We start from the raw sequence: 27,115 nt of genomic DNA, 5'->3' as shown, positions 1-27,115 counted from the left end.
TGACGTCATAGCTCTTGTTCCTGTGGTTTAGGTTACAGTGAGCTAGTTTCTGTACCACTGAGTTGGGAAACGCAATAAAATTAAAAGAAAATGTCGGAAATTGGAAGGTCTGGGTAAGTGTATTAGTATACCAATCCCTTTGTTGTGGTGTCTTCATACATGACCCTCATTTAAACTTCAACGTAATTTGTTAAACTTTTACTTCACGTAATGTATGGGTCCAGGAGTCTTAGTCAAAGTCAATGTTTTTTTTTTTTTTATGGGAGGTATCTGGGTGTACATTAACCTTTTGGAATTGTAACCAGTTAGTTACACCATAAAAGCTAACAATGTGTGCACTAATTGATTGCTCGCTAAATCCAGAGAACATGAGGAAAATTAATTTTGGGTTGAGAAAGTATTTCCTGAAAGAGGAGGAGGCAGAGAGGTCAGTTTACATGCTGGGACTTTTTCACATACATTATTTCATTCGCTCCCTACACTAATTCTGTGGGGGTGATACAGTTGTTTCTGTTTTATAGACCAGGATACATCTGAGTTACTAGTCAGGTCTTACAGTAAGTTTTTTTGTGATATTTAAAAGACTCTGTCTTATTCTAGATTCCTACAGAAAGTCACATAAGAAATAGAGTTTGGGGGAAAAAAATGAACAAAAGTGCAGAGAAGGGAAGAAATGAATTGATTAGTAAGATTAGGCCAAGAGGAGTACACAGAAATTCCGCTTGCTTTATATAAGATGCCCAGTCCCATTGCTAAACCTTGGGTGCAGATTTGTTTCAGAATGTCCATTAGGCAATGCAAAGAGGAAAATGGTTAGTTACAGGATTGACATCACCCATATATTTTCAAAAGGACATGTATTAATGTGAAACAGTTTTTTTCCCCCCATGGCCCTGAGCCCCCCCCAAACCTTTTCCCTGGATCCTCATAATGGGACAGTGAATGATAACGGAGAAAGCTCTCTTCAGCTATACATGATATCTAGACTAATAGGACTCTGACTTGTGGCATCCTTTATTGTCAGCCAGGTACAAATTTATAAAATAGTTTTTAAAACAGAGACAGGAAGAAGTTCTCAGGTGATTTGCTTTAAAATCAGCAACAAATTGAAAAAGATCCTATTATCTTGGCCAGTTATCAAATTGTTGTAATGTGAGGCTAATACCTACTCTTACCTTTCTTTTCATAAATTAATTTTTTAAAACGTGGTCCTGGCTTTCCTGTCAAGAAACCCTTTGATCCTCGATCCTGTCTTAGGCACTTTCCCCATAGTGTTGCATACATTTCTGCTCTCACAGTTGGTAATTTTTAACGTAAGCTTTCTTGCTGGGTTTTGTTCTTCGTTTCTTTCCTGAAAATAGCTTCCAGATGGGATTTTTTTTTTTTTTTTGACAAACCTCAAGTCCTTATGTTTTACCATTTTGACCTATTATCTCTCTCTCTCTCTTTTTTTTCCTGAGTTTCATTTTTGGCTTAGGTACTCTGCTTTTAGGATTTTTTATTACTCTGTCATTTATACTGAAAATGCTTGGCAACTGTCAGGAGGCTGCACAATAATTCTGCTAAAGATGCTGTGCCCTGGAGTCTCCGCCAGCCCCGGTTCTTTGAGGAAAAGTCTTCCTTAAGCATATTCCTTTTTTCTTACTCCGTAGGTCTATTTGAGAAGATAGCAAGAAAAACGGTGTTGCTTAGCTTCAGTCCTGTATAATCTCTTTTGAGAAAATAGGAAAAAAGACAAACTTGTTTGAAATTTTTTTTGAATTAAAGTAAATGTGTATAATATATGTATTTATTGATGTATAGTTGATTTATAATGTTAGTACATTTGAATAATATAAAATTAGGCTATTTCTTCTTAATATTCTTCTGTATTTTTCTGAATTAAGCCACATGCGTTTTATCCATATAGTGTCATGGCCCAAGGTAATGTGTCTGTCGATCAGGCATCGATCACCTTGGGAGTTTTTTTTTTTAAAATAACTTTATTTTGCAAAATATTAACTTTTACAAAAAGCTTAATATATATCGTATGGTTACTGAAAGTCACCTTCCTGCAAAAAAGGTACAAAAGCCAAATATTCTATTATAGAGTTCATAATCAGGGCAACAGAGCCTTTCTCCAAGGAGACCAGAAGACCAGCTCTACCACTCTGGGTTGTGCCAGGGTTTCTGTACTTATGTGTTGCCCATCGCCAGAGACCTCGACACTGAGGGATTTGTTGGTAAAATGCTTTCAGTTGTTTGCTTTATGAGACACTCACTTGGTACTAGGGATTTAGATTATTGTTCCTCAAGAGTAACTTGGGTCACTGATATCCTTCTGCATCTTGTCATCATTTCTGTAAATAAGAAAGCCTGGTAGATTCCTATAGAATTTTACATACCGTGAGATTTATCTGAGACATTGTCTCTTTTTCAATTTTGGGTCCCAAGTTATTTACAGTAAATTTTTAAAGATGTTAAATCTGGGGAGTAAGTAGAAGGAAAAGAGTGATTCTACTATATTTAATGGATCTGGAGAGTTTGCTGTGAAGATTAAATGAATTAAGAGTGTCTGGCTAGATTAAAAAAAAACAGATTTCTTCTGTATAGCACAGGGAACTATATTCAATATCTTGTAATAACCTTTAATGAAAAAGAATATGAAAATGAATATATATATATGTGTGTGTATATATATATGTGTATGTATGTGTGTATATATATATATATATATATATATATATGCATGATTGGGACATTATGCTGTACACCAGAAACTGACACATTATAACTGACTATACTTCAATAAAAAGAAAAGAACTCATATCACTCAACAACAAAAAACTTTAATTAAGCTATGTATTAATTTACTTTACTTTAATTAAAAGTATACTTGAATTAAAAAAAAAATAATGTCCAGCTAATACTCTTAGAGGCTTTTGCTTTTGTTGTTGTCATTATTATTATTATTATTATTTTTAATTGAAGTGTAGCTGATTTACCATGTTAGTTTCTGGTGTACAGCAAAGTGATTCAGTTACACATATACATACACATACATATTTTCAGATCCTTTTCCATCATATGTTGTGTCATTACTATTATTGTTATTTTCTGCTTTCGTTCCCACCTTCCCTTTCCCCTTGTGCCATTGGATCTTGACCTTCTGCGGGCTGTTGAGTGAGACAGCAGGTACATCTCTTGGTTCAAGATACCAGGTCTGGCTGAATGATTTCCGATCCATGTTTCTGGCTACTGCGCTGGCTGGCACATGCCTGATGCTCACACAGTGTGACCCTGTGGTCGAGTTTCACAGGACAGGGAGTAAGGGGAACAGCAGGAGAACGAGGAAGTGTGCAAACTAAGGTGAGAAAGGTGGACTCTGGAGCAAAGGACAGTTTTTCGCAGGTAGGATTACGGAGACAAAAACATTCATCAACACAATTAGTGCCATTCACTGTTTTCCAGCCCTGCCTTTGTGACATACTAGCATTCAAATCGATGATTGCCTCGCATAAGCCTCATTTAGTACTGGGAACATTCACCCAAGTCAGCTTTTTTAAAGTCTGTGAAGTACTTTCTCAACTCCGAGATGCTGCTTGTGCTTTATTTGCCATATTCTCTTATGGCCTTTTTCTGCTAATGGGGATGGAGTGGGGCAAGGTGCTGGTTGAAGGCACTCAGATAAACTTACTGTGTTTGGATGGCTGTATGGGCACAGACATTTGAAATCAGCTGATAATTTTCAGTAGTCTCTATCTCATCATATTAAATGCATTTGCATGTGTTTAGTGTTTGCTAGCTTTAATCTGGAACACCACATGAGAAAGTCTGGTGTACAAAAAGCATTGCAGTAACAAGGAGAGTAGCTTAATGGTGTTCACATGCTTCCTATGCCAGCCACTATGTAACTGTTTTAATGTTATTTATTTACATAAACACCCGCATATGTGTGTATGTGTTTGTACACACATACGTATACATACGTGTGGACACACACACATGAATTTATTTAATTCTCACAACAGCATTATGACAGTGGCACTTCTATTACTATCCCCATTTTATAGTGAGGAAACTAAGGCACAAAGGAGTTTATTAACTTACCCAATGTAGCACAGGTCTTGAATGGCAGGGCTAGAATTTAAACCCTACTGGCTGTGCCACAGTCTAAATCATTACCCTGTAGTACTTCTCAGTGCTTAGGCTTTAACTCTAAGCAAATAATAATCATAGTAAATAAGTCCAAAGTTACCTACTGCAAGAAAATCTAACAATGATATATGGTTGACCCTTGAGCAATGCTGGTTTGAACTGGGTGGGGCCGCTAATATGTGGCTGTTTTTCAGTAGTAAATGCTGCAGTGCTACACAGCTGGGTAGTTGGTTGACTATCCACACGGGAAGGAACCACGGATATAGCAGGGCAAGTTTAAGTTATACTCTTGATTAGTAAGATTAGTCTGTATTAACCCTTACCTTGTTCAGGGATCAACTGTGATTTAAAGAATGGAAGCTGGTTTCTGTTGCATGGTATATACGGACCTTTTGGGTTGATCTGGCTGTTTCTATTTGTTAAGTGAAGACTTCAATTTTCTGGATGTTGGTATGCCAGACATCTCTGTGACTCCCTGCATTGTGTCTTGCATCAGATGTGTAGCCTGGATTCACTGTCTCTCGTCTGGGAACCTATATCATCCACTCCCCAAAAGTCTATGAGTGGCCTTTCACAGTGGCCCTGCGGGTGACTTTGTGGGCCAGGAACTTGTCAACCAGCAACCTCACTGTTGTGACTCATCACTTCGGGCTTCTGTCCTTTCCCGTTTTTCCTTATTAGCAGTTAGAAATTAAAGAAGCTAACTCAGAAGTGCTTTCCACACAGGGACCCGTTAAATGAGACTGATATCTTGCTATACAGAGCGTTGGAGAAAAAGAAAAAGGATTTCATGGACCATTTTACGTCACTGCCTTGAACAATGCTTGACACGTAGAGCTGGATGACACGTATAAAGGACCAGCAAGTAGAATGCCTTAGGTTTGCGGCATATGAAAGTGTGTAGGGAGTATTTGATTTTGATCTTTTTAGAAGGTAAATTCTGTTTAAATGTAGAGAGTGGCACTCTTTTGGCTTGCCTAGGAAGTCAAGTTCTGATTCCCACATTTATGTCACAAAGATGGAAAGAAGGAACCTTAGTAATTCTTAAATTTGGTGACTGGATCTATTGTACTTCCTTCAATAGGCCATTAAATTGTCATGACCACCAGGTAAATTGTGGATTAGATACTATAAATACTATTTGTTAATATTTTAGCATCATTCATCTCCATTCCTCTTTTAAAAATTGATTTATTTATTTATAATGTATTAGTTTCTGGTGGACAGCATAGTGATTCAGTCATACCTATACATATATATATATATATATATACATACATATATACATATTCTTTTTCATTACAGATTATTGCAAGCCATTGAATATACTTCCCTGCACGATACCATAGGATCTTATTGTATATCTATTCTGTACATAGTAGTTTGTATCAGCCAATCCCAAACTCCTAGTTTATCAAGAGTAATTGATTATTATAATTGGCAAGATTATCATTTGAATGAGAGCAGAACAATCGCCCCACTCTAATAATGTGATAGAAAAGAGCAAGAAGAGACATTTTTGAGATGCTCTGTTCTGAATGTTAGGGGATATCAAACATTCCTGGATCAGAATCCATACAGCACAACATTCATGCTTATTTTGCTTTAACGTTTGAAGTCACTTAATAGCAGTTATCTTAATTTTTAACTTCAGCTATCTCAGAAACAAAGCTTTAAAGAAAATAAACAACACGTTATTACATTTCTCGCTTTCTTTCACCCCTAGTCTTTCTTTGCAGTACATTAAAAGTATATCACAACGTGGGTGAAATATTTTTTATGAGCTTACATGACTTGAAGTGGCTTCATCAGACAGGCTATAGGTAAGCTTCTAAACCGGGTATTTTGGACAAAAGTTTGCAATTTTATGAATATGCTGGAAAACCCTACTTTTTGTTTGACTTGAGAAGTTTCTAACCTCCTTAGGTAGCCACAGTCAAGTTCACTGGGTTTTGTAGGGGAATATTGACATCCAACTGTGAAGGTCTTCCTGGTCCCAAAGAAAGTATTGAAGAATAGTTTCTGTATTTCAGCATGTTCCTATGATGGGAATTGCTTTCTGTGTTTTAGAACTTATAGGTAGTTCCGTGGGCACTGAGCATTTGGGTTATAGGAACATCTACAGTAGGTGTTTTTTCTTTCATTATTAATATACTTGATACAGTTATAGCTTTTTTCTTTAGTAAATATGAACTTTGGGTTTCTGTGTTTATTTTAGAATATATTTTCAGAGACAAAATTCATTTGAATTTTTAATAAAGTTTTAAGGCACGTTAGTATTTTTGGTATGTATACTCAGTTTGCACTGAGGTCTCCAAATAGCAGCTGTGATTTGCCTGGATTGAATTACTAAATGTAAAGTAAAATTTCACATTTGAAGATAAAGGAAAGAAATGTAATTTTATACTATAACTATAAAATTTCATTACGTATGAAGTCACCGTATCTTGGGAGAAGTTTGGGGCTAAAAACTGTAAATAGTGTACTTTGACTCCCAGATCTTTCCCCTTCTTCCTCTCCTGCACAGGAGGACAGAGATTTACACATTCTCTGGAGAAGCTGAACTCTGCCTTGGAATCCCTGTCCAGAGAGGATGGTGAGGTTCTGGTTTGACATCAGGAAGATTAAGGGACATCAGAAGGGTGAAACCTCAGAATTACTGAAGCTGTACCAGCCCAAGTCAGAGGATGCTTTTACTGGGAGTATAGTGTAGTCACAGCATGGAATTTGATTACCTACTTTGCACCCACCAGTTGGCAGGTGATACCCATGCTCCTAGAACTTGAGCATTTGACTGCCTCATTTCGAGATGCAAGGGGCTGCCAGGAGTCAGATGTTTGAGGAAAGCCTCTGTGGCCCGAACAGCAGGAAACAGGAGCTTAGGGAAAATGGAGAGAAATGACATCGGATATTATACACATCAGAGATGTGGGACAATAATTACATCTTTGAAACAAGAAAATGCTATGAAAAATCAGATTCAGAGAATAAGAGATCTTGGAAATAAAAAATAAGACATCAGAAATGCAAAAAACTGGATAGAAACTGGGAGAATGAATATAAGACAGGTAGGTTCTTAATTACTGTAACAGAAATTCTGTAAATAATGTCTGACCGACAATCAGAAAATAGCAGTGTGGGCACAATGTTTAGGAATGCATAAATGAATGTCACAATAAATAGATAGTCTTGAAAGCAAGACTGAGGCAGGACTCCTGTATTTTGTTGCAGTCCTATTTGACTGAAAAAACTATGCGCGTTTAATACTTTGGTAAAAATTGAGAAATATGCAATGAGAGATTTACTTTGGAAGTCATTTTGTTGAAGAAACTCATCGACAGTATAGAAAATGCTGCACCATGTTACTTTTTGGCAATCACATGAGTACTTTGGTTCCCTACGTTTTTTCAGTAGCTATCTTTTCTCAGCATTCAATTTCTTGCTGTGGGTAGGTATGGTTCTCCTAACATTTTCTATACCTTCCACTAGGCCCAACAAGCTCTGTGGCTTTAGACATCATTTATTGTGCATGTGAATTGCAAATAGAAACATACCCCAATTGTTTTGAGACAAGCTTCTCTGCACATTACAACCACATACTTTCCATATTGCTGGTGATTCTGGGAAGATTTTCTGTTAGACATTTCACAAGTTGTAGTTGTAATGGAATACAAATGTAAGGAAGGGAACGTTTTAAATGAGCCCTAAGAGCATGCAGACCTTCAAGCTGATAATGGTCTCTTTCCCAGCATTTCCTGACTTAGAAACCAGTTTTAGAGGTAAGGGGCCTCCTTCTGCTCTTCTGTCTCACTTAAAAGAACCATGGATGGCTGCTGTGGTAACATGGACCATCTCAGAATTTTAGTGCTGGAAGATGCTGTAAAGGGCCATCTAGTCCACTTCCTTTGCCTGATAATTAAGGCAGTTCATTCAGTCTGGGAGCGAGGAAATGACTTTCCCAAGATTAAACAGTGGCCCCAGACTCAGAGTTCTTTCTTTTTCTCCGGGCGACCTGGTTCTCAAGGAAACTTGTTGCTCAATTTCCTTCAAATCGCAGTCGGTTGTTGATGGTTATCTGATGGATTTGCGTCTGAAAAGAGACAGATTTCCAGGGAATGTTCTGGTGGAGATGGTGGGGTGTGTGGACTTCTGGAAGGACTTCACATTTCTATTTACTGTCTTAGGGGGATTTTGTTAATTTCCTGAAAGATGCGGCATGTAGCTGTGGATTAAAACAGGCAGATTTTGAGCTTGCGGTCTTCAGTTTCAGCGTAAACTAGGAGAGCGTGAGAGAGGGGGAGGCAGGGGACGAAAAACAGAGCAGGGGTGCGGGGACCATTTCCTTTCTGTTATCTTCCTTTTGGTGGGGAAGACTGAGAACGTTACTGAATGTAACTGGAGTTGCCAAACTGAACTGGCCAGAAACTGTCTTAATTTCTGTGGGAGAAAAGCTGTGGTTCTTCGTCTTCCAGAGCGATCTTAACCACGCAGCTGGGACCTGCTGGGTGCCATCAAGATTCATGAAAACTTTGCTTTTTGTACCTTCCTAAGCCTTTTTTCTGCTGCTCCTGGCCTTCTAACTCAATCCAGTCCTGGCCTCTCCCTCCTCGGTCAGAGCTCCTTTGTTATTGGAGTGTTGTGGGTATTAATGGTTGGCTGATTAAAGCAATTCACAGTGAGGGTGTTAATGATTACTCTGTTACTCCTCCTGGTGGGTATGTGTGTATTCTCACCCAACTGTTACAGAAATGCGATGGGGTGAACCTCCAGTTGTAACTACGGAAACACCTGGTAGAAATTGGAGTTTGATAAATTTTGTAATCCTACCTGCTTAGTATCCATACTTTGCAAACCTCAAGGGCTTAGTGGCTCAAAGGTGAGTCTTTCTGAAAAAAGTTGACGTTTCATCATTATCAAGAATATGTGGAAAAGGTGCTCAATGTCACTAGTCATTAGAGAAAAGCAAATCAAAACCACAGTGAGGTATCATCTCACACCTGTGAGAATGGCTGTTATCAAAAAGACAAAAAATAGTAAGTGGCAGAGAAAAAGAATCCCTTGTTCACTGTTGGCGGGGATGTAAATTGGTGCAGCCACTGTGGAAAACAGTATGGAGGTTCCTCAAAAAATTAAACATAGAACTACCATGTGACCCAGCAATCCCACTTCTGGGTATATAGCTGAAGGAAATGAAATCAGTATCTCCAAAAGGTATCTGCACTCCTGTGTTCTTTGCAGCATTTTTGACAATAGCCAAGACACAGAAACAACCTAAACGTCTATTGACATGTAAATAAAGAAGACACGAGATACATACAAACACACAGACACAGACACAGACACAGACACAGACACAGACACACACACACACACACACACACACACACACACACACACAGGAATATTATTCAGCCACGAAAAGGAAGGAAATCCTGCCATTTGTGAGAACAAATGTGGTAAACCTTGAGGGCATTATGCTACACCAAATCAGTCAGACAGAAGAGGATGAATACTGTATGGTCTCACTTATTTGTGGATTCTAAAACAAAAACAAAAACAACCTGAACTCATAGATACAGAGAACAGATTGGTGATTACAGGGGCAGGGAGTTGGGGGGTGGGGTGAGGGGAATGGGTGAAGGCGGTCAAAAGCTACAAACTTCCAGTTATAGTATAAATAAGTCTTGGAGATTTAATGTACAGCATAGTGACTATAGTTAACAATACTGTATTGTGTGTTTGAAAGCTGATAAGAGAGTAGATCTTAAAATTCTTGTCACAAGAAAGAGAACTGTAACTGTGTGTGGTGATGGATGTTTATTAAATTTCTTATGGTGGTAATCATTTGGCAGTATATACATATATCAATTCTTTGTGTTGTACACTTAAAACTAATACAATGTTATATGTCAGTTATTCTCAAAAAATAAGAATACGTCAAGGATATCTAATAATTGGACTGTAGAGTAACTATTAAACTTGTAAATGTCCCCTGAGAATTTCTTCTTTTAAAGTTGTTTTATACTAAAACTATTGGAATACCTGTTAGTATTATTAAAAAAAACTGCTTAATTTGATAATTGTTTATTTTAAATAATATATCTTTTAGAAATGTTTTATTCTTTTTCCTAGTGAGTAAAAATATGTTCAACCCCTTCTAACAGAATATAAGTATTTTTTTGATATAGCAAATGTTTATATCTCATGATAATGATATAGATTAAGGTTTTTATTTTTTATCCCCATCACATGCTTCTCTTTTTTTTTTTTTTTTTAACTCATCAACCCCATTGGCAGTTTGGTGAATCTAGACAAAAGGTTTTAAATGCATAAAAGAACATATATGGCATTAATTACAAAGGAAAACAAGTCATATTGAAATCCAGTTCTAAAATGCCATGAGGGGGCTTCACCGGGCCTGGGATGGGTGCTAGTGGTGAGGGAAGCCCTCCTTAAGGAAGCCACATTTAAGTTGGCACTTAAACCGAGGGTGGATCTGGGCCCACGGAAGACCTGAATGAGGACAGGGGTTGGGAATGCTGCGAGCAGAGGGCTGCGTGTTGAGGTTGCAAAAAAGGTGCAGTTTGTGTTTTACTCAGTAGTGTTTTTGCTCCTGTTCAGAGAGGCATCATTTACCTTTTAGCTTGACAACGTGTATTATTTAGTGTATTAATGGCTAGATCCCTAAAAGCTTCAGAGATTAGTTTGGAGTATACAGGTTGAAAAAATTGATTGTAAAATTGATGAGAGCAAGCTCTCTTGCAAGAGCTGGACACTTAGGAACATTTTTCATTGTTTAATTCTTAAACATTTTTCCTCACCCAAGTTTCATTTGGCAGAAAGTGAAGGAAAACCTGAGGAGAATGGAGGAAGTGTTAGGCTCCTCTGTCATCTAAGCAAATTGAACAGCAGTGTTTGTGGAAATGTGTATACCTCACCTGTCTGGCTTTTCCTAGGCAGATAAGTGTTGCCACACATTTTAAGGGTTTTAAGGCAACAAGGCTCCATGGCCTGGCAGAGGCCCAGCCCGAGTAGACCGGGATTGGGCTGTGTAGGGGGGGGGGGGCAGGAATGCAGCCATTCTGGTAGGGCCAGTTGGGGAGGGACTCCTCTCCCCACGATTCCCATAGTGTTGGGCCCTTTTTTTTTTCAATTTGAATCCATCAAAGCACACTCTGCAGCCGAGGGGTACACAGGTCTTTGTGACTTCAGAAAACATGCACGGTTGGTTTGTGAACCTTAACTGCCTTCGGAGGACATGCTGAGCCAGCAAGAAATGGAAGTGACATCCGCCTCTACACATGGGGACGGCGAAGGGTCACAGGCAGGTAAAGAAGACGCACTCTGTTGTGCTTTTTAGACTTTTGTGCATTGGTTGTAGAGGAAACCTAGGCATGACTCAGTAAGCCAAGAATTAGAGTGAAAATTACTGAGCAGCAGATTCAAAATCATTTTGTCCTGTGGGTGACCTTGGAATTTCAAAATTTTTTTTTCTTTTAATTATGTTATGAAAGAAGTTAGTTACATGTAAGGAACCTTATAACGTGAGTCATTAACAATGTTTTGGAAATTCCCGCATTTACTAGCCTCGTAGATCTTCCAGAGGACAGAGCCGCTGTCAGCCTCCTAGCCTAGGACCCCGCCTGGCACTTCATGCCTGCTTGTCGAGTGTGAATGGATCAGTGCTCATATCTAATGATACTCTGTGAAAATTATTCTGTCACTTCTCTGTGATGCCCGATTTGCCCCCACAGTGTTTGTTGTATGAAAATCATATGGGGATAGACCTCATCTTGCCCCCTAGACTGTAAACGGGTTAATTGTCTGACCGTGGTGCGATTCCAGATGTCCAAGGCTGAGTCATGAATTGGCCTTGGTGGCCCTCCTGCCTTCATTCCACTTGTCCATTCCTCTCTTGGTTTGTTCACTCACTCACTTGTCATTATTTCATGTCTGCTGGTGCCGAGTTCTGGGATAGGCTGTTGGGAAGCAGAGACAAATAAAGCAAGACCCCTGCTAAGCAGTTTTTGAACCAGCCACTTAGTGCAGGATGTGGAGGGGTCTCACAGTGGCAGGTGCTGTGGGACTGCGGATTAGGAGGGATTAACTTCTGTAGTCTTACTCTTCCTTGGAGAGTCAGGGAATGTTCCCCAAAGGAGGAACCTGCGAGATGGCAGAGGAGAGTGTGGAAGGGAGGGATTCCAGGCTGAGGGGAAAGTGGTGTGTAAGGGCAAAGGCATGTTGGATGAGTTACGTGGTGAGACGCCGTTTCCGTACTTATAAATGAGCCTCCTCTGGCGCTGCCCATGCTTCAGCCATGGCCAGCTTGCAGCTGTGGAAACAGCCTCCTTGCAGGCTCTTTCCTCTGCCTGGGATACCTCCCTCCAGCTCTTGGCTAGCCCCTTCTGCTCTAATTGGGCACTGGATTAAATTGCACCTCTTCTGAGATGCCTGCCCTGACTACCCATCTGTAGTAGATCTGTCCTGTTATTCCTGCTACTTGTCCTGTTGTTTACTTCAGCACACTTGTCACCATACTAATTGCTTTGTTTACTTTGTAGTTAAGAGGTCCCCAGACTGTGGTCTCCATAAGGGCAGGGACCCAGATTTTCACGTTCACCTCTGTGTCCATAGTGCTCTGTGTAACACCTGACCTGTGGGATGATAGATCCTTGCAGATGAATGGATGGATGAATGAATGAATGAAAAGATGTCATTTAAAAACCAAAAGCATTCTGAATTGACTTTCTATTCCAGTCTATTCCTTGAAGTTTGAGGTAATTCTTACCTGGGTGCCTAGGATCTCAGCTAAAATTTTTATTGAAGACCTTTGGGTGTTACTTTGAGATAAAAGAAAGTGGGAGTTAGTTTGGATCTCGGAAGGAGTGACTTGAAAAAAAGGATTATTTAAACTGAATGTATGAGGATGAGAGAAATTCTACTCAGAATATTTAAGAGAAATCCATGAATTTAAAGATAATTGAATGAAACGTATCATTAAATCAAGTCATTGTTTATAGTGATTTTATAAAATTATTTATTACACTACATTTTTATTTGTACTGCTTAGTTTTCTGACATTCTCTTCGAATTTTGATGATTTATTCTTATCTATGCTCAGAAAGCTTATTTTTATAATTAATATCATTATCATTAAAGTCCCTCATCTTATATAAATCAGTGATGGTCTCATACTGTAATTACTATTTTTTTAATACCATATTCATATGAAAGACATTCTCCATCTGTGGGCTCAATTTCATTGCCATTTTTCTCCACTTCTTCTGTCAGTTTTTATAGCTCATAAAATGCCTTCATTTCTAGTTCTTCTTAGCCACACTCATATTTTTCTTATACATATCATATGTAGCACAAGACATTTTCCATAATATAGTATCAGCAGGTTGTTTTCATCATATTGAAACGATTATACAACAAAATTTATTTTGTAAATTCTGTAGTAATGGCAGGGAGAAAATGTTATGTGAAGTGGCGTACTGAATGAAGGGAAAATCTCACAGTGGAGTGTTCACATGGTTATGATTGTTTTTCCTCTTTGGTCTTCTCCAGATAAGAATTCCCTGCGTACATCTGTTAATCCCAAAGGGCGGCAGACAGGGCTTCTCAGCTTCAGCCAGGGGGTGGGTGTCTCCTGACATGTTCATTAGTGGTGTCTTTTGCTCTTGGCTTCTGATTCCAACCTTTTGTTCCCTTCTTGAAGAAATGGGGAAAAATACACTTAACGTACTATTTTGAAGGCAAGATTTTGGTAATCTTCTGTTTGTGAAGGCAATTTTTTGATTACTTGTTTGTTTCATTGATTCATTCTGTAAATATTCAATAGGCAAATATTGCCTACTCTTTCCGAGGCACGACAGTAGTCAGTAGGCACTAAAAAATGTTTTATTATGACCAACGTTTAAAATATTTTAGAGTAAACTGTTGCAGGAGAGGGCAATGTGAAAGAAGTCCTGTGTCAGCAGAGAAGTATTTTGTGGTCTGTAAGGTAATTTTTTTTTTTTTTAATTTCAAAATTGCTCCTGGCTAGAAAATGATGATGGTTTGCACTTCTGACAGCACTGCTAATGTTAGGTTTCTGGGCTCCGGCGCTTTGTGCCGCGGAGCCCAAGTGGCGTTTGGAGAGTCAGTTTCACCGGAACGCTGCACCTGTTGCTGGCTATTCTTGAACGCGAAATCCAGAACCTCGAGTCACTTGCTTTCGTTTCCTTTTCCTCCCCCCTCCTTCCGGTGGCGGGGGGTGGGGGCTCAGTTCAGTCACTCCTGTGAAGAGTAACCACTTGGGTCCTTCGGGGCTATGACTTTAATGCCCGCTGGGAGTAGAGGTGTTGGGGCCTTTGGCCGTTCTGTTGCCGGAAGACTCACGTCTGAGTGGCCTCAAGATTCTCAAGCTTGTGTTTGTGCCAGAGTTTGGGTGGGGGTGGGGCCAGCCTTCCGCAGCTGCCGCGGCTACCTGATACCTGGGACTTTACTGCTGTTGAGGAACATGCATTTCCTCTTGGTTTCGTATGGTCTTTGGCTGTGACTTTGAGGAAGAGAGGAAGTATTATAGAGGATTCTTTTCTTTCAGAAAAATAGCTTTGAAACCTCCGAGCTTCATATTGGTTCAGGCAGTGCTGTTGACAGCCAGGGGGCTATTTCTAGAAGGCCCATGATAGGGTGAAAGGAAAGACTTTTGGGCTGGGAGTTGGTTCTGAGGTTAAGAACGCCCACGGCATGCATGTGGTGTTTTACTTGGTGTCGTGAAACCTAAGTTACCTCATTTTTCGAATGGAAGTTGAGATACTGACACAGCTTAACTTGTAAGAATTTTGCAAACAGCAATGAAAATAAATGTGGAAGAACTTTGACGTTCAGAGGTCCCTAAAATTGGTCCATTTTTACTGACCAAATTACATCCTGATGTTCCAATAGAAACACTGGTAGTTCCAGCCCTCTACTGAATTAGCAACCTCCGGGAAGTTATTTTAGTGCAAGGTTCCTAATTTAAAACTAAGTGTGTTCTATTTGTTGCTTTATTTATACTTTTATAGATGGATTTACTCATGGACGTTCTCTGGAGGAGAAAAACTGTATGGGACGTGAAACAACGCATAAATTGTCCCAACCTGCAAACTCTGGGACAGCTTGCTCACCGTCAGGGACTGCCCTGGATTAAGAGGGCCCAACTTTGCTTTCCTCTTCTTTCTGGATCACAGTTTTCTCTTTAGGAGCTTCTGGTATTGTTTCCAAGTTACACCCTCCCCCCTTCCTCCCAGTTCTCTGTGACGTCTTAGAATAATTTAATGATAGGCTGTTTGTGCATTTCTTGTCCCCGTCGTGTTCACTTCCACCTTGCTTATCAGCCTCTGGCCTCTCCTTTCCCCTTTTCACAGGCCCAGGCCTGTCCCAGGGGCTGATCTCTGAGGCCGTGATTGCCAGCACCCCACACTCCCTCTGTAGTGCTGGTGTTGCCTCACTTTGCCTGGCCTGGCAACCAGTTCTCGGCACTGCATGGAACAGAGCAGGCGCTCCGTAAACAAATCAGTTCTCTGACTGGCTCCCATGGGCCTAAGGCCCAGGGATCTTGTTCCTGAGGCCCATGGCTCATAAATTCATGAGTGATAACCCTTACTTGCATTCTCTGTTCCTCGCCTGGTTGCCTCTTGGAAACTGGATCATCCTAGAAATCCTGGAATTGATTTAAAATCCTCGAGGTCAGTTCTGCCTCGTTGTACCTGGACCCTTCATTTTATCCCCGCTCTCAGCCCTAAGTTGTCACAAGCAGATGATTCTGTTTCATTCCCAAGGCGAGAGGTATGACACATGGGAGTCGGGTGGGTGTGCCCATGCTTAGACAGGACTATCTTTGACTAGTATCAGCTGTAGGCTGATTATACAAATGACTCACACAAGTTAATACCCGTATCTTCCCAGTGGCCAGCACCCTCAGATTTGCACAAGGGCCTCCGCACTCCATAGGAAACATTGGAATGAGTCTGTCAGTGCAGGTGACCCAGGGACAAAGTGTTATGGGTGACACATCTGGATTCACAGGCTGTTGTCTCTTGTAGGACCCTTTCCACTAGATGTTGTTACTGCTAACAGCAAAGAATAATCCCCATGCTGCCGTTCTTCACAGCTTCCCATGAAGCTGGAGGGTTCTGGAACCTTCTAAGACCAGGGAACTTCTCCTCACAGTGACAGCAGATGTTCTCTAAGAAAACTCACTGGCTGATCTTTGCTTTACAGTCCAGCAAGTTGCCAATGTGATTGCCTCTACTTTTACAGATTTTATTTCCAGATTAATCCTTCTTTGATATTCCTGGAAAACACCCTGCTCACTTGTTCACAGCTCTTTGGTCCCTCTCTGCCGAGGTGGGGTCAGCCCCAGAGCTGAGTCTCCCCACAAATGTTATTTTTGATTTTGCTGCTATTGTAGACCGTGCCGCCTCCCTGCAGCACCTGGTGGGCTAGTTGTGTGAGCTGTGCTCCTTGGGTGTGAGGTGTGCCCAGGGATCCTCTCGCTGTCTGGTCCCCTGTTTCTTTGGCTCCGATGTCTTCCACATCAGCTCGTGTCCCTACTTTCAGTGAGTGCTTATTTATTACGTCCTTATAGTGTGCCAGGCACTGTGCTAAAAAGGATGGCAGTACAAAAGTAAAGGAGAAAGGAGAGCATTTACTTTTCACCGGATTGACAAAAACAGAACATGTAGAAAATTCAGGAAAGTCATTCCCTTTCTCTTTTCTTTTTAAAAAAATATTTGGCTAAGCACGCACTCTACCACTGAGCTATACCCTCCCCCTCATTTCTCTTTCCTTTTTGATAATGTTTTGAAACTCCTCTTTCCTTTTAAAGCATTTGAGTTTTATTCCTCTCTTTTAGCGTCTTCTTAAATAACTCTTCCTGCTTTCTGAAGAACCATGGCGATAACCTTTCCTTCCTTCTGCCAGAGTGAGACGTTTGCAGTGTGTGTGGCTGTCCCAGGGACCCCTGCCTTAGGAGCCAGCACTGCAGGGTTCCACTGGGGGCCCTGGCAGATTGGATCGTGGCTTTCAGAGAGCTGTGGTACCACTCAGCATCCCTGCAGTGCTGGCCTGTTGTACCATACATCGCTGTTAGCCAGCGGGTACCTCACCTCAGTCCAGGCAGTTGTCACTTCTGTTTGAAAGCAACACTGCCAGTGAGAAACCACACACACACACACACACACTCCTGTGAGAGGAGAGCTGCCCTGGGAGAGTATGTGTATACCTCCTACCTGTCTCTACCCGCCTCATTAAGGGATTTGGTGGTATTATTCTTTACCTCTTATTCTCATTGCTTTTGTGCAGTTTTCCTGAGATAATTGTAAGAAAGGTTGTAATTTTATCTTGAAGTACAACTTCCAGGAATTTTTCTTTTAATTCATCATTCCAAGTAAGTGCCTTTGACTGTTTTGCACATTAGAAAATAAAACTAATAATACTTAAAAATATGATTTCCTGTGGGGAGGGTATAGCTCAAGTGGTATAGCGCATGCTTGGCATGCAGGATGTCCTGGGTTCAATCCCCAGTACCTCCTCTAAAAAATTAAAAAGAAAAAAAAAAAAAAAAGAGGGTAAAAAAAAAAAAAGAGGGTAAAAAAAATGATTTCTTTCCTCTTCCACTGGCATGTTTCTTAAAATGTGCATTGGAGGTCAGCCTCTGTTTGGGGATAAATTCTGAACTCTTCAAAGGTGGGGATTTTTGTTTGACTTTTTCTAACATAATTTTGTTGGTTATAATGTCATTCAATTCCATGAGTATACTAATATGGAAACAAAGGCATGGTTTCAGACTTTATTTCTGTCTTTGTGCTTTGGAAAAACAATCTCATGAGAAATCACTTGGTCCATCAAATACCATCCCTGACGTTACTTTTTTGGGTTTGCTTGTTTTTAGAAAAGTTTTCCTGGCATTTGCTCTTTGTAACTGTTTTAACCATGCCAACGGTAGTGTAGCAAGTATTTTTAGACATATGTTGCTCAAATCATGTGAAAACTCCTTTTCATGTCAACGTGGTATTTTGTTAGTAATCTTTAACGTGATCAAGAGCTAAGGTAGAATTTCCCAGCTAGAGAAAAATTGAGTTAAAAGATTCCAATGTTTTCTTTGATTCTTGGGGAAGCTATATTCTATATTTTTCACTTAGATGAAGATATTCCAGAGATTGAAATAGATTGTGAGCATCTTGAGGACAGAGACCATGCCTTTTTCATTTTTGTATTCTTCTTGGGTGCAACATTGTAGAAATGGTCTGTACAGTCAGAGGAGCTGGCTCGGGTTGTGGAGGCCATGTAAATATCATGAAGAAGATTTGACTCCCACCTTCTTCCTTGCATGGGAAATCTTGAAGGATTTTGAAGCTAGATGGTTGCAGGTGATTTAGAAAGATCACTCTGGGGACTCTGTGGGAGGGTGCATCCGAGTGAAGAGAGCCTGGAGGAAGAGGCAGCATTGGGAGTGCTACTCCAGGAGACCCAGTGAAAAGTGGTGTGAAGGTGGGTGGGAGATGGATGAGGCCATGGATTTTATAGGTACAGATCCACAGCCCCTCATTTGCAGTTATAATAGCTAAAAAGAGCTCTGAAAACTGAAAGGTATTTTCTTTGTAATTCATTTGACAGTAAAGCCTGAGCTTGAGCTCATTTGGTGGCAAAATTAGACCTAAGTGTTGAGATGCTTTTAAAAATCTTTACTTATCCTACTCACCTCATAAAATATACATATTTTTTGAAGAAGTATTAGTGTGGTGTTTGATTAGAGGAAATTGCCCTGGATCTCGCTGTTTATGTTTTAATGTAAGATGTAGCCTATGTGCTTTATAGCTTTTCTCAAATTGGAAAAGTTCTGATTTGGCAACACATCTGGCCTAAGGTTTTGGACAACGGATTGTGAAACTTTATTGTAAACTCTGCTTACAAGATAAGGTTGATAAGACTCACAGGTTAGGTATGAAGAGAATTGTGGAGGAAAGAACATTTCTAGCCTGGAACACTCAGTGGTGATGATGACACTCCCTCATCAGCCTGAGAGGAAACAGAACATTTTGGGGGGATGGGGGAGGGGTCAGACAGAAACATCCATTAGATAGTGCAATACTTTATTGAAAAGGATGCATTTTTGACATGCTGCCTGTGTGCAAGATATGGGATCGAATCACGAACCAGAAAAAGGGAACAACTGGTGAAATTTGGATGAGATCCGTAGAATAGTTCATTGTATTGCATCAGTTCTCTGGTTTTGATGATTGTACTCTGGTTACGTAATTTGGTAACATTTGGGGAAGCTGGGTGGAGGGAATATGAAAACTATGTGTATTATTTTTACAACTTTCTGGGTAAATCTAAAATGATTTCAAATTTATGAAAATGAAAAAAAGAGTTGCTTGTTAAACCAAGAAATGGCATCGTGTATGCTCCCTTTAAGTAGAGAGTATCTGTTAACAGGAGTCTGGTTTTCTTAGAGATTTTGAACTCTAAAAATAAAAGTTGAATAGAATTTCAAAGTCAGGTCTCCACCCCCTCCCCTATTTTTTTTTTTTTTTTTTAAGGCTGACTTTGTTTTTACAGAAGAAAACTAATTAAACATTTTTTGATCTGAGATAAAGGTTTGATCCTAGCTTAAGCACATACAGAAGAGTTACAAAATGAAGCCAGTTGTGTCTGGACAGTTCATGGGCAGGGCTGTAACTTGTGTTCCCTGACATTTGGTCTCCCTGGTGTTGGAGGGTGTGGCTTCCCTCTGGCTTTTATCTGCTGCTCTAAAGGCTTAGATGTAGGTGCAGTAGTTTAGGACTGACAGTTGTAACAACGTTTCAAAGCCCAGAGGGTTTGCAGATAGCAGAGAGAATGAAGAAAATGCCTGCCTTGAATAGTCAAGGTTGGCTGACCTGGGCTCGGCTGTGCTAATGTGCCCGGCGCGTGTCTCCCGAGTGGAAGGAGGCTTAGTGTCGAATGCCTCTGCTGCCCTCTCTCACTTCCACACCACCTCTTGCAGTTCCAGCTGGTTTGTTCTGTGATTCTCTCTCCAGTCCACTCCATTCTTTCCTTTTTGATGAGAGTAGACCAAGGCTGGCAGCCAGTTGCTGTTGAGCTATAATAGAGCTAGTGGTATGTGCAAAATTTGATTACTGCTGTCAACACCAGATTGAATAAGAAAGTGCATAACCTAGACAGATACTTGCAACATAAATGGTCTATTGATTTCACAAGAACTAGAAATGAGGCCACCGTGTAATCTAGCAGAAGAAGGGGTCAGTGGATAGACATTACAGAACAGATTTAAAAAGTGCCCTTCTCTCAGGTCTTTTTGGAATAACTTTCAAGTAACTTTGATAAACTGATTGCTGCTTCTGATTTTCTTCACCATCAAATATTCACAGAAACTCCAATGAAGTCTTTATACTTGTTTTTGTTCCATGGTTTGCCTTTCCTGTGTACAATCTAGTTTAGAAATTGTACTCAGTGATACAGACCATATTTGCTCCTAAACTATGATGACATTTCCACTTAGCTTAATATGAATGTTTTAGAAATTTCCCACAATGGAAAGTTCTATTTGACATAGGAAAGTTCAGCGGTCAGTTTCATAGTTAGCTGAATGCCAAGAAATAACGAAAACAATGGATTACATAGTGCAGCCTTGGGACATGGAAAATTTCTTAGAAGATGAATGAATCATGTTAATATATCTTGTAAGGCCCGAGGCTTTATATTTAAAAATAAGGAAAAAAGTTGTTATTTTTTAAACTTTATAGCCTTTTTATATTTTCCTTTTTATGCTTTATGTAGATTTTATTCTGTTTAATTTTTTAAAGGGATTAAAAAATTTAAATCTTAAAATAGGATATTTTAGGAAAGAGATAATTAACATCATTGTCCGTAAATGTGATCAAACGTGAAGAAGATCTGAAAAATGATAATCCCTCTGAATTAGATTGAATTAGATTAGATAATCCCTTTGAATTAGAAACTATGATAATCCCTTTGAGTTAGCTTGGATTATATTTTTGGGTTTTGAATTAGATAATCTCTTTGAATTTTATTGGATAATCTTTTTGAATTAGATAATCCCTTTGAATTAAAATAATTACTATCCCTTTCCCAGTATCACATTTTTTAGAGAAAAAGGGGAAATATTGCTAGTATTTAGATCCTGATTTATGTCCCTCTTGGCTTCCTTCAGATTTTGTGAGATCATCAGTCTTAAATCACATCTGGTCTAAAATTTCTTCCTGCAAATAATTATGGTTATTCAGTTACAAGAGGCTGCTTTAACTGAGACTGTTTCTATTCAGGAAGAAGACACATCCAGAAAAACAGGTGGAAAGAACTGATTTATAAATGATTAAAATGTCATATTTTCATTGAGAATATAATTTTCTGCTAAGTTTTGATAAGCCGCCATTTGGTAGAGGAAGAGGGGCCAACTGCTTTAGCAGCCTGTTGCTGGAGCGATAACCTGAAGGCCAGCAGTATTCACCTGGATTCTACACCAGTAGAATGTTGAAATTCTTTCATACCAATAGAATGGAAGAACTCATTCTATTGGAAAATTGCCACTGGTAAAGCATGACACCTTCAAGTTCTTGCTTCAGCACTGTAGCCAGTATCCATTCAGATTCAGTGGTACCCATGTCTTACTCGTTGTTACATATTTTGAGTATTCAGCCCTGCCTATGACAGTGGAGACATTTTTTGGATTCTGATACAAACTGGACCTTGATAACCACTAGGGAAATGTATATCAAGCCATGATGAGATGTCACTTCACACTCACTATGGTGGCTGTAATCAACAACACAAATAACAAAACATGTTGATGAGAATGCCGCAGACTCGAACCTTCATACACTACAAGTGGGAATGTGAGATGGTACATCCACTTTGGAAAACTGTCTGGCAATTCTTCCGAAGGTTAACCATAGAGTTACTATATGATCCAGCCATGCTACTCCTGGGTATATATACTCAAGAGAAATAAAAACATATGTCAACATGAAACTTGTACATGAATGCTCATAGCGTCATTATGCATATTAGCTGAAAGGTAGAAACAACCCATATGTCCATCAACAGAAATGTGAATAAAGTGTGGGGTATTCATACAACAGAAGGTTATTCAGCCGTAAAAAGAAATGAATACTGACATAACCCACAACATGGATAAACTTTGAGAGCATTATGCTAAGTGAAAGAAGTCAGTCACAAAAGACCACATATTCTATGATTTCATTTATGTGAAATGCACAGGAGAGGCAACTCTTTAGAGACTGAAACTAGGTTTTCGTGGTTGACTGGGGCTGGTGGGGGTGGGTAGAGAAAATGGAGAGTGACTGCTTTTTGGGGTGAGGAAGATGTCTTAAAATTGATTGTAGTGATGGAGGCACAACTCTCTGAATATACTAATAACCACTGAATGACACACTTTAAATCTGTTAATTGCATACTATGTGAATTATATTTCAATAAAGCGGTTACAAAAAAAAAATTGGGCTTTGACTATGTGACATAATCATTGTGTTTTTCACTGCCTCCCTCCTCACCACAATCCCAGGAGACAGAGGTGGTCACTGCTCCCATTTCACAGATTTGGAGACTGAGGCTTTGAATCTTTTACCAGTCATACAGCTTCTAGTTTAGAAAAATACAGAGGTAAGGAGGAGGAGAGTGGGGCAAGTACTGACTGGTCCCCTTTTCTGTATCTTATCCAGTAGCCGGAAGAGGGATTCCTTCTGATCTAAATCTGTGCGTATCTTGACAAGGTTACATATTTTATGAAAATCTTTGCTGTAAGTAGAAACTTTCTATTTACAGGAGGGGGAAAAGAGAACAGGAATAAGAAAGCAGATGAGGTACTATGGGTAATGATTTTGCTTGCTTGTTGTATGTGTGTGGATGACATCTGCATACATGACAGCAAAATAGAATAGGCTGGAAAAGATGAGTCAGAATTGTTACCTCCCATCTTAGTATTCTGTGTGGTTGAGCTTTATTTTTTCCATAATAGCAGTTTCTAAGGAATTAAGAAGAAATCCTCTTGAGTTTCGTTTTCCCAAGGTGTACATGCATATTAAAGTGAAACAAGTCCAATTTATTCTTTGAAGTATAGTTAATATGTAACCAAATTCTTCAGCCCGGTTGTAGACCCAGGGCAGATGCCTCTATTTATATACATGGTGGGTAAGGAGGTGGGTGGAGGTGTCCCTCACCAGCCCAGCTGATACTGTCAAAACAGGAAGCAAAGTTATAATCTCTTTCTAGTTGATCAGAAACATTCAAAGGCCCTTCTTTGTGACAATTAAAAAAAAAAAAAAGAAAAATGACCTAAGGAGTTTTCACTAACTGCTAAGTGTAACTTCCTGTCTGGTATTTAGAGGAGATTCAGTTAGGTTTAGTCAGATCCTCTCATGGGAAAAATAAAAGCCACCCCAAGACAGGACATCCCAGTGTGCAGTTCGCAGGCTGCTTTTGTTAAAATCCACTTCCTCTGCATCTTTTTCCTCATCATTTAAGCAAATGTAGGTGATGAGCGGCCCGGCAGCCACCGCATTTCGTTGGAAAAAGTGCAGATTGGATTTCCCAGGGAGAGTAGCTCGGCAGGCCGGCCAGCATTTACCAGGTGAGTTTGTCAGCTTGCGTGATTCCTGTCTGCCTGTGCGGGAGGTTTTGAAAAGAGGACGTTAGCACGGACAGGGGCCTCTCAGGCACTTACTGAACCTCATGTGTTAAGTAACAGAGCCGCTGGAGGCAGGGCCTGGCCGGTGATGGGAACAGCCCGGCCTGTTCTTCCTGACGCCACATCTGTTGTAGACTCTGAATAGGGGAGACCAGGGCTGTTCCTTCATCCTCTCTTCAGAATGTGATAATCTTCCAGTTCTTGGCTTCTTCTGGAAAAGCACTCAAGAAGCCATACATTTGTTGTGGATTTTCAGACTGGCTTATTATGTGCTGACTGTTCACTGCCCTGGAGAGAAAGTTTCCTTTGTGCTGTTGAACAGAGGTAGCACTCATCCCATTTTGTACTTGATTTACTGTGCTGGCTAAAAATACACTTTACTTTTAAAAATAGATGCTTCAGAGTGGATTAAGGGGAGAATCAGACATTTGTACTTTGGAGGGGGGGCCATCAGTGGAGGGGTTTTGTTGTAACACAGGCTTGTTCAGAAGACATGCGGAGGCAGACCTGCACATTGGATGTGGCACTTTTCTGTCACTGGAGTTTGCTTCCAGGGTGACTTAGTTCTGCTCAGTTCAGACATCCGTATCTTGTTTAATCTGTGTATTCGTGTTCTGGCCATAGACGCTTTCTGAGTAAAAATAAAAATCAGCTGATGTGTATTTTTTGACCTTACATATCATGCTTAAATATTGTTACAATGGGAAAACTTTAAGGCTGGTTAGAAGTTTTTAAAAGTTTTTTTTCCCCCTTTGGAATTACTCTTTCCCTCTTAATGTTTTCCTTCTTTGCTCCGTAAGAGTGAGATGTGGTAACTGCTGGTAGATATCCTCTCTCTGAAGCACATTTAAACTGAGATGATTGGAGCAGCCCACATTTTCTTAGCAAATCTGGTTTCTCGGCTGAGTGTAATAGGAGATCAGTGTCTCTAATTCTCTTCTTTGGCTAGTACTTTTCTCTCTTAAAGAACCCTGTGGTCTCAACAGAAAATTTAAATACCTGTCAGGGGCCTGAATTAAAACCCCATGTACAGGAGCTGCATTGCAACCTTGCGGCTTTTCAAAGGGATCTGTTGACTCTCACTTAATCGTCTTTCTTCCCCTGGCATAAAGAGTCTTCATTGTCTGCTAGTCTGTGTCTTACTGTCTTGCCACAAAGGGTCTTGGGTTGATGACAGTGGTCAAAATCAGAAGATGATTAGAAGAAAAAAAACCAAACAAACCTCTAAATAATAAGCAGACTTTTAAACGAGTAGACTGAAGCTTTAAATATGAATTCTGGTTCATTCAAATAGCATTCTTTCTTGCCCTGCGACCAGTCCAAAGGTTTCAGGAAAATAGGAAACTTTTTTTTTTTTAAATAAATATTTCAGGGCATGTTATTTTAATAAAAATGGAAAACCAGTGTGTACATGATTTTAGATTCCATGAGGGCCTAGGCTCTCTTCTCATTGGAAGTTATTAATTTAATATTTTTTTGTATCTGCAGCATAGATCTCTTTAGTGCTCTTGTTATAAGTAAAGATATAAAAAGGTACGTGTCTATGGATGGCATATTCCGTTGCAACATGTGGTCTTTTTTGGTCTTCAAAATGGTCTTCATAATACATTAAACTTTGAGGTGAATCCTTTATTTACAGACCTCAGTTAAGGTGGAAAGAGTGAAACCATAAGTGTTTTGCATTAAACTTTTGACAATATAAAGGTTGATATTTCAAGTGACTGTTGCAGAACTTAAAGAGAGTAATAAAAACAACTAATAAAACAGACTAAATTAAAATACATATTTGCTCAAAAGTAGCCATTCAGTGTTGTTTTTGAAATTGCCCATCCTTTTGCCTCACGCTGTCTTCTACCCTGTGGAACTCTTACTTCGTGCATGTGCCTCTCAGCTGTCCACTGAGATGTAACAAGGGAGACTTGAGTAAGCTGAAATCGGAGTATCTTTATCTCTCTCTCTATCTTTGATATAGAATCTTTATATTTTAAAATACTTACCTTTCCTTTTCTTAATCCTGATGTCAGTGCACAAACTACCAAATGTTAAACATAATCTAATTGAGAGAGAACAAAGTTTTTATCCAAAAAAAAAAAAAAAAAAGGCTTGGAAGTGTGAAAAAACTTTGGAGTTGTAGGCATGTCCTAATGCACAGATGATTTCTGTCTAGAAATTGCCCTGCTCAGGAAGCCCCCTCTGGGAGACCTTGCTTTCTTGCCATCCTTCCTGCTCTCTTGTCAGGCTGCAGGACTCTGTGTCAGCCGTTTCCTTTTTAGATGAATGGGTTTGAACACTCTCAATGTTGGCTCCATGTTAGAATTGCAAGAGGGCTGGATCCCCACACCCGGAGTCCTGGTGTAATTTGACAGAGGCCTTGACTCTGCAGTGTTTCAAACACTCTCCAAGTGATTCCAAGGTGGATTCAAGTTGGAGAAGCACAGGGGAGGGTGATTTGTCCCTGACTGGACGGAAAGCACCACGAAGAGGGGCACCGCAGTTACCTCAGCGCCAGACCCCACGCCTGATGGGCAGGAGGGTCTGAGCGTCTGCTTGTGGAGTGGTTGGATGAACAGACTCCTCTGAGTGACGGGAGGGCTGGAAGAGGGCTGGACCTCTTAGTTCCCGTGTTGACTGATGTTGGGCAGTGTGTTATCTGAGACTGGCCCTTCTGAAGGTCGGCTGTCATCCGGGAGAAGCTCTTGGAAGCAATCACAGGGGATCAGCCCGACTCGGGCCTCACTGAGCAGACCTTTCTGAAGAGACAAGGCTCCTAGTTGGCGGTGTCTTCATGAAGCAAGGCAGGTGGAGAACTTTGGAATAAGAATTTCACCAGGGGCTGAGGCGTCTGTGCGTGTGAACGTGGAGGTGGGGCCAGCTGGGCGCACTACTAGGAGGCTCCTCCGAGCGTTCTCTGTGCAAGGGTTAGTCTGAAAGGAAGGAGGGTGATTATCTTTGCCAGATAACAGGGGCTGCCTGACCCATCAGTTGACTGTATTGGAAAAAAAGGAACAGAGCATTAAAAATGATCAGAGTGCAGTGAGGTTTGTCTGGGAGATTTTTTCAGGGCTTGAGTAGTTTTAGCTGATGCTAATGTTTATAAAGAAAATGAGTTGGTGGTTAGGAAGACCAGGTAGAATGTAATTTGCAGAGGCTTGGGAGAGAAAAATGTTGAATTAGGAGAAGGGCAGGCAGAGTGACTTGTTTGAAAGAGAAGAATTTGGGGGGGAAATGAGAAGTGTAATTAACATGGTGCTAAAGAGTTGTTCATGGGAGGGGACCTGG

At 40.2% G+C, this 27,115-nt stretch overlaps 1 protein-coding gene across 11 annotated transcripts in view; it reads left to right on the top strand.

Moving 5' to 3' along the window:
- Positions 1–27,115, top strand: part of UTRN (utrophin) — a 457,676-nt gene that overhangs the window by 25,662 nt on the left and 404,899 nt on the right. For 3 of the 11 annotated variants that reach the window (XM_074368222.1, XM_074368228.1, XM_074368226.1), the window contains exon 1: positions 22,499–23,779. The exons of 3 other annotated variants lie outside the window; for them this stretch is intronic. In XM_074368222.1, coding sequence (XP_074224323.1) covers positions 23,686–23,779 — 94 coding nt within the window. In that variant the 5' untranslated portion in view covers positions 22,499–23,685. Of the gene's footprint in view, positions 1–11,319; positions 11,466–22,498; positions 23,780–23,807; positions 26,632–27,115 lie in introns of those variants that run through there. 5 more of the 11 variants (XM_074368223.1, XM_074368230.1, XM_074368221.1 and 2 more) reach the window with 3 other exon arrangements.

This window comes from Camelus bactrianus, chromosome 8, assembly GCF_048773025.1.
Source record: "Camelus bactrianus isolate YW-2024 breed Bactrian camel chromosome 8, ASM4877302v1, whole genome shotgun sequence".
NCBI classification, from domain to species: domain Eukaryota; kingdom Metazoa; phylum Chordata; class Mammalia; order Artiodactyla; family Camelidae; genus Camelus; species Camelus bactrianus.
The sequence above is the reverse complement of the archived record's forward strand: the minus strand, read 5'-3'. Positions and strand labels throughout refer to the sequence as shown.